A 13,139-nucleotide genomic window follows, 5' to 3' on the forward strand; every position below is an offset into this window, starting at 1 on the left:
TTCCACAAGATTCTTTACTGCTTCTGTGGGAATTTGTGCAGCTGTTTTGCCATGGAAACTCATTCTGTGAAGCTACTGCCACACGGTTTTTGCACCTACATTAATGCCAGTAGAAGTACAGAACTCTTCATCTATGGAAACAGCAGAGTTGGTGACTTTAAAGCACAATGTAGCACCGGTTGACCCTGACTTTACATGGTCTTCCACTTCCTAGCTGAGTCGCTGTTGTTCCTAAACACTTCCACTTTCTAATGATATCATGTACAGTTGACTTAAATATCAAATGGGGATGAAATTTCACAAACCATTTTATTGCAAAGGTATCCATCGCAGTACCAAGCTTGAAGTCACTGGGTTCTTCAGAACAACTCATTATGTATGATTGCAAATGGAGACTGCATGGCTAAGTGCTTGATTTTTTACACCTGTTGCATCAGGTCTGATTGAAACACCTGTTTTCAAGCATGGCCAAACACATTGTTCAGATAGTGTATCCCCATAATGTCAAGTGGGAGTTTGGCACAAAAGTCTACTCAAATTTCGGGATGAGCTCATTAGATTTTAGAGGTGGTGGAATATAAGGTAGTAGGTAATGGTTACCTTGTTCGTCCCGTTCTTCTTTGTATAATATCTCAGCAAGATTTGACCTTTCTCTAACCTTTGAATAGTCAAAGACGAAGACGTCAAGTGTCTTTACCCCCATATTTTCATCATTAATATAAATGGAACATACTGACAAATCAGTCTTTTGAAATCAATTATTTATACTCCTGTCGAGGTTCTCAGCTATTTTGGTCCCAGAAATTCAAAACTTGATCTGAAAACTTCAGCAAAAAAATCAACCCAGTCCAGATGCATTTTTCATATCAAGATTTTAAAATTCATTATTCACACCTTGATGTAAACACGGTTTGGGGAGAGGACAAACAAATCAACTCAACTTTAATTCTCTTTTCTGTGTTGTGTGATGAACCAGGCATAAACTTTCACTTCTGGAACCAGCAAATAGGAATAATATTAGGTGTTTTACAGCCACTGTGAGGTAAAAGGTTAACGCTAAGGCTGGTACACCATCAGAGGACCGGTATGCTTTTCCATGGGCTGGAGCTGGTCAGAGAGAGATGTCATTATGGAACTGTAGCGTTATTGTGTATATCAATTTTTAAAGCAACACAAGCTCCTTTCTGCTTTCTTTTTACTTAATTCAAGGCCCACAAAACCAGGGACATGTCTCCAACTCAGACCATCCTGTTTTTTTGCATAGTTGTCTTGCTGTCTTGTTCAAAGCTCTGTTGTGTATAGAAGGCACTCTTCGTTGTTATCTGCGTGTTCTGATCCCGTCCCAGATGTAAGCACCAAGACCCTGACAAACTGGACCATAGCCAGTTTTTGGGCTGTGGAAAAACAAGAAGTGGGTCAAGACTATGCAAATAAACCAGCCTGAAACTGGCATGGTGGAAAAGTGGTAGATGATGTCACCCATTGGTTCCTGTGGTATAATTCTGTAGCTGAGAGACGGTGGACATCCTGTTGGAAATGTTGACTTAAGTTAACCAAGTAATGGGCAAATAAGGGGAGCTGAGACAGGTCTTTAATATCTTGGCCACAGCTACAATGCACCCACCTGCAGGTCGAGTAAGCTATACTAAGTTATTTTGCATAACAATTAGCTTTAATATTAAAATGGATGAGTAGCGAAAAAATACAAGCATAGAGTGTGTACCAAGGCAGACCTTAGCTATTTGGACCAAATTAACCATTTTTAACACTAACTTGCCTGACTCCCCAGATGGAAGATGAATTGGTCTACAGTTCTTTCTCTCTTCCTCTTTCTCTTAAATGTAGTCAGTATATTTGATTGAAGTGTTCCCCTAATGCAACCTCTCTTGATTTCCATACTTCACTCCTCTGTCAGTTTAAGATTCTTTGCCTTTTTGCGTGGGAGGCCGAGGCAAGCGGAGCAGAGCGGAGCGTTTTGATGAACGGCAGATGTCTGCTAAAGACATAAACAAAGAAAAATGAAGCACTTTGTTAATTCTGACAAAGAGAAAAGAAGTCTCAGTCTCTTTTTTGATATCTTCTAATTGAGGTGTGCTAAATTACTCTTTCAGGGAGAGATTTCTCGCAGCCTTGCCTCTGAGTGCTGCAGGAATAAAATTAAATTAAATGTTGGCACTCAGAGATAAAACACTAACATTAAGCTCTGCCTTCATAGAGTGCCTTCTTTTCCTCATACGTAGGTGTGATTGTCTTTTTGTGGATACATTTGCATTGTTTATATCCCTGTGTCACCACTACTGAAAACACAGATAAGATGATATTTGTATGACAATCATCATCCACACTTCCATCCATTTATTCAACCATTCATTGTCTCCTCTCTCTGCAGACGGACTGGGGTGGTCAGAGGACCCTTCAGAGAAAGTGGACCACCTTTCTAAAGGCCAGAATGGTGTGTTCTGTCCCTGAATACGAGCTGCACCTCAACATCCTGCGGAGCGTGTTTGTCCTGCAGGGCAAAGATGCTCAAAGCAGTGTTTTCTACGGCATCTTTGGACTTGAATGGTAAGAAACAACATCAAATCACAGCTCCAGTATGGTCATTTTTATGCATCATGTTATGTTTTTAAATTGCACAAGTCAGATCTTTTGAAATGAGTATTTCAGGAACATGTAGAGGGAATTTCTTCATATGTTGAGTTTACTCAGGGATGAACTGATAATAATTGTGACCAAAGCCAGATAAAGTTCCTGCAAGTCGGCATTCCGGTGGTTGAGAAAAATGGATACAAAGTCGTTTTCATCAAAATGATCATTTTTTGTTTTTTCTAATTTTATGCAAGTCCGACATTTAAACTAGTCATTCGATGAAAAAAGTAACACAAATGTGATATTTAAAAGCGTTAATTTTGTGTTTAAAAATGCCCTCTTTTCGTAGTTTCTGTGGGGAGATTGAGGGGAGGGGAAAGCGAAACTGCCGGGTGATAATTGGCCACTCAGCCTGCCATTGTCCCCATTTTCGCCCATTGAGATGGACAATAACAAACACCGCATGGCTCAAACTCCAACCCCCGTCGGCACATAACTACAGCTGTTTCTAGTTATCACCTTTATCAACAAGCCTCAAGATGCACCCTGCAGCGAAGAAAAGTAGAAGAGACGATGAAGAAGCAGCAAGAAGTATCAACAGATTTGGGATGACTTCAGGATCACTCGTCAGTGAAAGTTTGATGAAGGCAGATTTCCTATGGGAATATTTTGATGAGCGTCACCAGTCCAATTCAGAAGCTTGGTTTGGGTAGACTTTATGTAAATGTGGCTCTATTGTTCACGCCCATTACCTGGCCTGCCTGAAGGTAGGAAAAGTCCTGAAACTTTGAACCTGGTTTTCTCAGAGCAAACAGGAACTAGAGGTTAACATTCAAATGAGCATATCTTTGTAAAATATGCTCAGATTAAGGTGTATGATACATCATTTGAAAGCTTGGAATCTACACTTTCATAATGTGTAAAAAACTCAAAAATAACCTTGGACAACTTGCAGGAGTTTTTACCAGCTTTGGTCACAATTTAGTTGGCAAAGCTTAAAAAGCCACAAGGAGTCCTAAGAGTAACTTTTTGCCGTATTGCAAAAAGTTTAAATTTAGCAGTGGCATCTGGTCATTGAAGGTTGCACTCTCCACAAGGAGAATGACCGACCTTCACCAAATTACATTTTTAAGATTTAGGTGGAAAAATGTTCTTTCTAGGTACTCCAGCTTCCTCCCACAGCTTGCTTGTTAAGTTAATCTGTGACTCTAAATTGCCTGTAGGTATAATTAGTGTGCCTAGTTGTTGGTCTCAACATGACAACCCTGTGATCGACTGATGGAACAGGTGTGATCGGTGGCCTAAAACTTTGCACAAATGTCCACTTTGCCTCAAGAATGAACTAGAGGTATAAGGCTAAGCCCACTGGGCCTCATAGGAGTCTCTTGCAGCCCTTATCCTTCTTCATTATTCTTCTCCTGCCTTGGCAGTGTCCATCTATCCACTGACTGCAAGTCTGAGCTTAATTGCCAAATTGGCCTCATGCATAAGGCAATGGGTTCGGTGAGCATGCAGATGAAAGTCAGAGTCTTTCAGTCCTTGGCACTTCTGGTCTTATGATTCTCTTGTGAGGCCCGGATGTTGACTGATGGCCAGAGGCGCCAAATGGACTCCTTTGTGACAACTTTTCTTCCGCACATCTTTGGGTATTGTTGGCTTGGCTGTGTGTCTAATGCTGGCATGCTCATAAGAGCTGGGATGGGATGGAATGGGTCAACTGCTTGATAAGAGAACAACAGCTGTGCTTCTACAGGCACCTGGCGTGCTTCCCTTGGCCTGATCCAGCTCCCTGCAAACTGGGTACCAAGGACCTGGTGGGCTGGTCCAGATGCCAGGGGTTGACAACATGCTTGTGCTAGTGAAGGGGGCAGCTGGGAGGACACCTGAAGAGATGGGGCATGGGCCTGGCTAAGGCCTGCAGGATGGCCATCAGGAGACTAGAGCAGTAGAGGACCATATGGCAAAGTGCCAAACCAGCAAGTGCTCCCATACCTGGCCTGACCTGACCGTTGTTCTTCCACTCCTTGGCAGTTATGTAGGTTGTTTGCAGATGATGTCACACCACTGCAAAGAACTTCAGATGGGGGGGGGGGGGGGGTTCTGCACAGAAAAGCACTCTCAAAATGTCAAAGTTTTGTGATGTGTGCAGCTGTGTCCACTATTCAGATGGAGAAAAAAAAATCTTTGAAGTCCTGAAAGTCGTGGCCTCACTATAAGTGTGGCCTCACTATAAGTGCAAGGAAATCCAGCTCTCTTTAGTGATCTGGATCATTCGATTCAGTTCTTAAATAAGAGCTCCTCTTTTGGCTTCCACTCTGGCTTGTTAAATGTGTATTGAATAACACAAGTGGAAATGAAAGAAAATACTGTCTCTCAAATGGGAGCCAGCTCCTGTGGTTAACTTGAAGAGCAGACTCAGAATAGGCTCATTTGCCACCTCCACACAGTTCTCACTTAACTTTAAGGTTTATTTACTAAATGCTATATAACTTTTCCACTTAAAAGCGTGTTTACAACCAGCCAAGAGTGAAAAGCTGTTAAAGTGTCACATTTTAGTTCAGTGCAAGGATCTTCAAGACTCTTGTTTCATCTGGCTAGATGAGTAGTTGTAGTAAGTAGGCTAATTTGAGATGTCCTCAACACCACCATTAATCCGTTTGTAAAATCACTGAATTGCAAAGTGTGGAGATGATATCCGACATAAATATATAAATAGAATTTTTAATGTTAAGTGCAGTGTGCAGGTCCACTTTGCCATCTGACATTTTTGCATCATGAGTATCATGTGACTACAAACTACCTATTTCTCAAAAAGGCATGTAGCCGCTGGACATTAATTCTAGTTATCCTCTTGTTTGATATTTTGAAGACGTTTTTAATATAGTATAGATAAACAACAGGTAGGCTAATAAGAGAAATGTGCCGTGGAAACATAATTCAACCGGAGCTGCAGTGACGGCTGACAGAGTGACAGTGTCAGAGGACGACGGCTGCTGGTGGAGTATCTGCCAGCGATATGACTGCGTGTTTATGCTGATATGCAGAGTCATGCTGCATAACACCGTCCCAGAGGGTGTTTGGATCGTGATGGGGAGGATAACATTGCAACAGGACAGTAACACCATCTAATTCCTCCTCTTTTCCCTTTTTTCTGCCACACTTCTCATTTCGATCCCTGAACAAGTTCTGTACTGCAGCTCTCCTTCCCCTCCTCTCTGTCCCTCTTTTCCCTCTACATGCTGGATTTCTTTGAAAAAACACACACCTCTGGGAGTCTAAGTCATCTCTGTGCGTTAGATTCAGGAGTGCAGGAATGACTAAGCCCCCGAGCTGTACGACTCACCACTTTTGAAGATGGTCTCTGGTTTCACCTGGATCTCGTTTTTCACACTTGAATGCTTTTTGAAGAAAAAGGTGGGCACACAATGGATTTAAGAATGTGACGCACATATTCCCCCCCATTACTAATCTCACCTTTAGGGCTTAGATTAAGGGTCACCTGGTTACCAACTTCCAGGTAGAGGCTTTTCTTTCACAGGTGCAGCACCTAAACCACAAATGGGGCTGCTTTTTTCATGACTCACGGGGAGTGGGTTTCTGTGAGCGTGCTGCAAAACAAATACTTGGAGACAGTGAAAATTACATGCCTGTCAGTGACATTGCTCACACATGTCCGTTCAAGACTGAACGATAACATCTTAGAGGAAAAGATGAGTGTAAAAAGATGAATTTTCACTCACACAGTTTTCAGCGAAAAAAGAGAAGAGCTCCAAACAGCTTTGATACCTTTTTGCCTGATCTGAAAATGTGTTTGATATTTAATCTGGGTGGCAGTTGCTCCCCAGATAATGTAGCTTCAGTGTTTATCCAACAGTGAATCATTAATCCTGAGTGTGTCCCTCTGGATGTGTCTTTGGGATGGGGGGTTGCCTTTCAGGAAGAACATCAAAGCGTCTGCGATCTGCCAGTACGCCTTCTCAGATGTGCAGAAGGCTTTCGAAGGGCCTTACATGGAGGTGCAGGACTCCAAGTGGAGAGAGTACACGGGTAAAGTTCCCGAGCCAAGACCTGGATCTGTAAGTTTTATCTTCAAAACAACACACCAAGTAACTCCAAGCACTTGTTTTGGGATGTAAGATCTCTGTTATTTTTTTATTTTGTAATTAAATATTAATGAAAAATACGGGACTACTTCTTCAGCCCCTTTTTATTCAACAAAAGCTGAGCAAAAGAGAGAGAGCCGTGGTTCATTCAGATTCACAGGCTGGTATATGGACATCTCCTTTTGGAGACTCAAAAGCCTTGGTTCTCAACTGGTGGGTCAGGACCCAAAAGGGGATTACAAAGCCAGTTATTAGTGGGTCAGGGATGTATGACTGGAGAGTATATTTGGCAAAAATCCTGTGATTTTCTTTTGTTTTAGAGCAAATGTCAAAATCTCTTTGTTTTGTCATATTGTTTGTTCAATTTTGAGTCCAACTGCCAAGATTAAAAACAGCTGATATCAATTGAAAATTTTTGAATCTTCTATCTGGATTGGTCGACAAGGAGGTAGTGGTGGGTCGTAGTTTAAGACGAAGCCCCCAGGTAGGGCTAGGCAATTAATCAAAATTTAGATCAAATTTTAATACAGCCTACTGCACTTTAAAATCGTAGAATACTTCTTTAACCTGAAATGTTTGGCAGAATACCAGTTTAATACTTTTTGAGGCAGAGATGTTTTGCAATGCACATCATGCAAGAACTATTTATTTTTTCCAGAATAATTTGCATAACATCATGCAATCATCCACAGTAACCTTTGAACTTGCCTAACAGTTATGGTGACAGCATACGATGATTGGTTGGGATCACACCTGTGGTATTGTTACAAGACAGGACAGGGCAAGATTGTTGTTGCATAGTCTGACATGGTGCCAAGACAAAAAAACACAACATTACAGCGCTGATTATAAGTTGCTAAATAAAAACAACAACGAAAACACTTTGTATCAAGTAGGTGTCTAGCAGAGGAATGATTTATTAAAAAACTGCAAGTAAACCTCTGCACATTGTCTAAAATATACAAATAAAGTACTACTACTTTTCAAAAATATCAAGTACTTGTCAAAATATTAAAAAACTCGAATGAATAGATTCTAGCTCTCTGTCAGTGACTTAAAACTGACCAACTGTTTGGCTTTGACCACACATGACAGTCAATACATAGCAAAAGAATGATTCCACATCACATTTGAAGCCTAGTACCCAGTACTGTAAGCCAGGTATACAATGGCTGGCGCCAGGGTAGCGATTAACTTGGATGTGGCTGTAGAAAAATGGCTGTAGAAAAATGGCAGTTTAATCAGACCTTGACCACATTTCTTTATTTAAACAAGACCAAAGAGCCACACTGAAAGCTTCTCTTGGCAGAGAAGATGTTTTTAAATGTCAGCATGAGTTTTATCCACCAACAAGCTTAGTCGTTCTAGCATCATTGCTCGTTGGTCTGATAGGCCCTTTATGAATGCGACAGACAGAATGTCGGTCTAATCACCTTCACTCCTGCCACTCCACAGTGCTTTGTATGGGAAATTTCCCTGATGAATGTGGAATATATCCATGAAATGGATATAGGAAACAGTCAATCAGGCGTGTCAGATTAGCAGAAAACAATGCTTCAAGATGGTTCACAAACCCATATGTGACAGCACTTTGACTCATCTCTTATGCCTCTTATGAGAGTAGATACTGGCAGAAATGTCAGATTTTTAGTGTCACTTGTGTGATCATCCACCTCTCTGTGTTTTCTCTCCAGTGTATCACAGACATGCACAGGTCGCAGGGTATCAACTCCTCTCGAGACCTCCCAGACCTCGTCCTCACTTTCGTCAGAAGACACCCACTCATGGCCAGTCAGGTGCATCCAGTGGGGGCGCGTCCACTTATGTTCAAGAGGAGCGTCAACTATGTCAAGATAGCTGTGCATAAGGAGCAAGCGCTGGACGGGAAGATTTATACTGTTCTGTTTTTGGGAACAGGTGAGCTGAACCACTGAACAGAGTACAAATTATATAAAAAGACCAAAAAAAATCAAAAGCCTTTCTTGTGTTCCACTCTTGTCCAGCTAAGCTAATGCTGTTTTCATGGTTTGGTTGACTTATTTTGGAAGTGTGCTTTTATTTTGTCCTGGGTTGTTTTTTAATCTCAAGATTAGTTTTTGTCAGTCAGGGTTTTTTTAATAAATGCTCTGTAGGAAGTAAAAGCAGTAATAATTAGAGCAATTATGATTCTGAACTCATGACTTGGCCAGATAAAAGCCAGAAAAATTGCATATAAAACATTGCATTTCTTACAGATGACGGCTGGCTGCACCGAGCTGTAGACATCGATGGAGAAATGCACATCATAGAAGAGCTGCAGTTGTTTGATAAACCTCAGCCCATAGAGAGCATGGTCATATCTTCTGCTTTGGTATGTCCACATATATGAAAAGTCATATATAAACAAAATATTAGTTTAAATAGATGATTTACGCTTCAGACATGCAGGAAATATACTACTGTTGTTCAAAAAACAAGTACGTTTAAAGGGATATTTCAGTACTTTCAAAGTTGGGTTGTATGAGATACTTGGCAATAGTAGTGCCTTTAGCCGCTATAGATTTCAGTGAGCATTGCCCCTTTAAACAGGCAGTGCTCAGAGGAGCTAGGCTATACAGTGCCTTAATTGGGTACAGGTGTTCCACTTAATTTAGAGAGTTTAAGGTAAAAATCAGCCAAAAAACAATGCTGGCTAAATTGTTCTCTGTATCGAACATTTTCGAAGCATTTTATTTTTCACCCATAAAGTCTATGTGTTTGGCATTAATTTGCAATGCAAGCTTTGGCTAATGGCTACATACTGTGTCAGCTTCGTCCAAGAAAAAAAACAGCAAAATCAAACCCAACCACTGACTAAACATATAGTGCCAACTGTAGCTTGTTTATTTATCAACCAAGAGGCATAAAGCAACAGCCATAAACTTACCTGGATGACAAATTTCCATTCAGCTCCTTCAGCTAAGCCTGCAGACCCCAAACAGCTGATCAGGTATGCTGAGGCAGAAGCGCTCGTAGCCGGTTGAGAAAGCTAAAAAATAGTGCCAAACACAGAGACATTCTGGATGAAAAATGAAACGCTTTGAAAATGTTCAATTTAGCATGCAATTGAGCCAAAATTGTTTTTTGCACATTTTTACCTAAAACGGAGCAGCTGTACCCGTCTGTGGTGCTGTATAGCCTAGCTCATGCAATCCAACCAAAATAATTCTGAAATATCCCTTAAATGTTGGCAAAGGTAGCGTGAAACTAATCTGCAGCTACCAGGCAATTAAACGTTCTTTGCAAATAAGCAAATCTGTCAGCTTATAATGAGAAATAACCACACATCTGTGTTGTATGATGATTCAAAAGAATGCTTATATTACCAGTTGTAATTTTAGGCTTTCAAAGACTTTACAAACAGTGATCAACAGATTAATATTAGATTTTATGTTTTCCAGCGGAGTATCTACATTGGCTCTCGCTCTGGAGTCATCCAGGTGCCAATGTCAGCCTGTCCGAGGTACACTTCCTGTTACGACTGTGTTTTTGCCAGAGATCCGTTCTGCGGCTGGGATGGGAGGCAGTGTGTGGAAATATCTACTCGTGCACAGAGGTAGAGAACACAGAACTGTTTACTAATGCACATTTCAGAGATAAATATGCATAAACAAATGTGTATTCACTCCGAAAGAGTTGCAGCTTATAATAGAGCGTTATAGAAGACAAACAGCGCTCAGACATGGAGCTTAGAGGAGAAAACAGAAAGTTATCTGGTAGAAAAGGAGCCAGATTCTTGCAGAGACAGATAAATTTGCATTGCTACATCACAGATCTAGAGTTTTTATTCCCCAAAGCCTCCGCCACAGCTTCACCTGTTTATTCTGCTTTCTGATTTCCTCAAAAAACTTTTCTATTTCTGCTTGCTGTGCTGCTACATGAATCTGAAGACAGCTGTGGAATAAGAATTCTAAACCTAAGCTTTTTTTTATCTAAAAACATCCTTACATTGTTTACATTCTGTTGGAAATGACACCCAAATATTTACTTAGTTGCATACTGAATGTGAAATTAAATCTGAACTGCTCTGACATCTTTACTGTAATCCTGTCTTGAGATGACAAAACAGGTTTATAATGTCAACACAGTGTACAGTTTTGCATTACATGACCTTTTGTTGTTCATGTTTCATTCTTTCTTCAGGCCCAAATGCTTTACAGGAGTCTTATTAATTATTAATAGCTAGCTTACTCTCTCTTCCAGCTGAATTTTTATGTCGCAAAAATAATGTGGTCGACCTGGATTCTTTGGCTTAACAGGATCTCCTTCTTCTTCTAAAGGAAAGGTTTGGATTGATAAAACAAGAAAAATTGGACAGGGAACCCCAATATCAGCATTTAAAGCTACATTATGTTGACATTTTGCTCTAAAAAACGCTTACACTAATTGAGAAAATAAGTTCTACTACTATACTTATGTTTGTTGAGGTCTATCGTTACCTCAGATATTTTCAACATTTTTATCATTGCTGTGGAAACACTGCATCTTACATCAAACAATGCTACATAGGGAAGCTACTACTGAAAGCTTGTAATGCTATACCTCATTTGTGTTTTATGCTGCATACTTGTGATGTCACTGCCATTGGCTGCAGTTCAGTCAGCTGAGTTCACCCTCATCAGGCTTTGAGAGGGGTCTGGCTGCAGACCATAGCTCTCAGACGCCCCCTCTTGCAGACCATAACTGTGAGATACCATATCTGTCAGAATGGAAATGCATGCCAAAATCTGATCAAACTTTTGGTTAAGTTAGTGTAAATGTTAAGGAAAGGGCCAGTCCTTCATGAAAACACTTTAAAGTAGCAAACATAGCTTACTTAGCTTTGTTAGCTATGTATGCTGTGTAGATAATGGCGCTATATAGCTAATGTGGCTAAAGCTCATGAGGGTCATGATTATCTAAGCTAACAAAGCTTCAAGGCCAATGTTGGCTACATAGCTACATTATCTACATAGCTTAGGTGGCTGCATTAGTTTTAGTTACATTTGCCAAAGCCTATGTTGCTATTCTAACTTAGGTATGCTGGCTTACATAGAAAAGTTAACTGTATAGCTAGTGTAGCTATGTTAGCTTTAGCAACATGAGCTTTGGCAAATGTAGCTAAAACTAACATAGCTACTTTAGCTAAGCAGATAATGTAGCTAAGTAGTTAATATTAGCCTTGTAGCTTTGTTAGTTTGGATATTCATGAGCTTTAGCTACATTAGCTAAATAGCACCATTACCTAAGTAGTCAACAGAGCTACATAAGTATGTTTGCTACATTAGAATGTTTTCATGGAGGACTTATAAGTTTTGGTGTCCTAACCCTTTACTTAACCCTTACCCTGACTTAGTTAACAAAGCTGAAAGAGAGCCATGGTTTGCATATCTACTTCTGAAACAGGTCTATCCATAACAATTTCCCTACGCCAGTGAGACTGTTCCATATTGCGTAGGATATATTTCAGATTAATCTGGGAAAGCTCCCATAGAGAACATTCGGGAAGGGCAGCACTTTTTAAATGAATCTTGGAAGGTAATTGGAGGAAAGTTCTGTCTGTCACATTCATGATGGGCCAATCAGGGCGACAGGACAGAATTAGGTTGTATGCATTACCAGTTCCAGAAGTAACGCTATCTTAACAGGCAAACTGCCTCGGTGCATGAACAGTGGAGCATGATGTGAATAAAACTCATGCCAAGGCTGGTCAGGAGAAAAGCAAATGTCTTCTCTGCAAAGAAAAGCTTATTGTGAAGCTATTTGCTCTTTTTTTCGGAAAGAAACGTGGCACAAATCTGATAAAACTGCTGCTTTTCTACTGCTATTCCCTTCAGCAGTAGCAGCTGTTGTATATACTGGCTTACAGTAGAACTCAACCTTCCTCCTAACAATCCAAAACCCATACTGAAGCAGGTTGGGAGGCAAGAAAACGTCTTTTCTGTCTTGAAGCTTTTGAAATGTGGTGCAACTCCAAGATTATTGCTTCATGCTAGTGGCAGCCATTGCAGCCGGCTTTCAGTACAACTAAACCCCAACCCCGCCCACAGCTACTGCCTTGTTCTGCACTAATGGTGCTGATTGGACTGAACAGTGTTCCCTGCAGAATAAACAGTGTGGACCAGAGCTTTCAAGACGGATTTGCCTGATGACAGACTGGGAAATCCATCTGCTTGCTGCATCAATCAGGAAGGTCACTTTTAACAGCTTTTCTTACTCATTATGAAAAATCATTCCAGAAAACCAAACTGGTTTCCACAGTGCACCAACACAAGCTCAGTAAGTCTATAATTACAAAAAGGCATATATTCTGTTCTTGTACTTGCTTCAGGTGCAACTCAATACTTGAGAAAAATACTGAAATAAATTCTACAACTGTTGGCCTGAGTATGATAAGCTACTGCCAAATGAAACAAACATGCTCAAATACAGACATTGCTTCACTCTCTG

The 13,139-nt window shown here is 40.6% G+C and overlaps 1 protein-coding gene across 1 annotated transcript in view; it reads left to right on the forward strand.

Moving 5' to 3' along the window:
• Nucleotides 1-13,139, forward strand: part of sema4gb (sema domain, immunoglobulin domain (Ig), transmembrane domain (TM) and short cytoplasmic domain, (semaphorin) 4Gb) — a 74,959-nt gene that overhangs the window by 48,646 nt on the left and 13,174 nt on the right. Inside the window, exons 9-13 of the mRNA XM_041815242.1 lie at nucleotides 2,390-2,565; nucleotides 6,527-6,665; nucleotides 8,387-8,609; nucleotides 8,927-9,042; nucleotides 10,112-10,266. Of these exons, the coding sequence (XP_041671176.1) occupies nucleotides 2,390-2,565; nucleotides 6,527-6,665; nucleotides 8,387-8,609; nucleotides 8,927-9,042; nucleotides 10,112-10,266 (809 nt within the window). The remainder of the gene's footprint in view (nucleotides 1-2,389; nucleotides 2,566-6,526; nucleotides 6,666-8,386; nucleotides 8,610-8,926; nucleotides 9,043-10,111; nucleotides 10,267-13,139) is intronic.

The sequence above is a fragment of the Cheilinus undulatus genome, linkage group 20 (assembly GCF_018320785.1).
Source record: "Cheilinus undulatus linkage group 20, ASM1832078v1, whole genome shotgun sequence".
In the NCBI taxonomy this organism is placed as follows: Eukaryota; Metazoa; Chordata; class Actinopteri; order Labriformes; family Labridae; genus Cheilinus; species Cheilinus undulatus.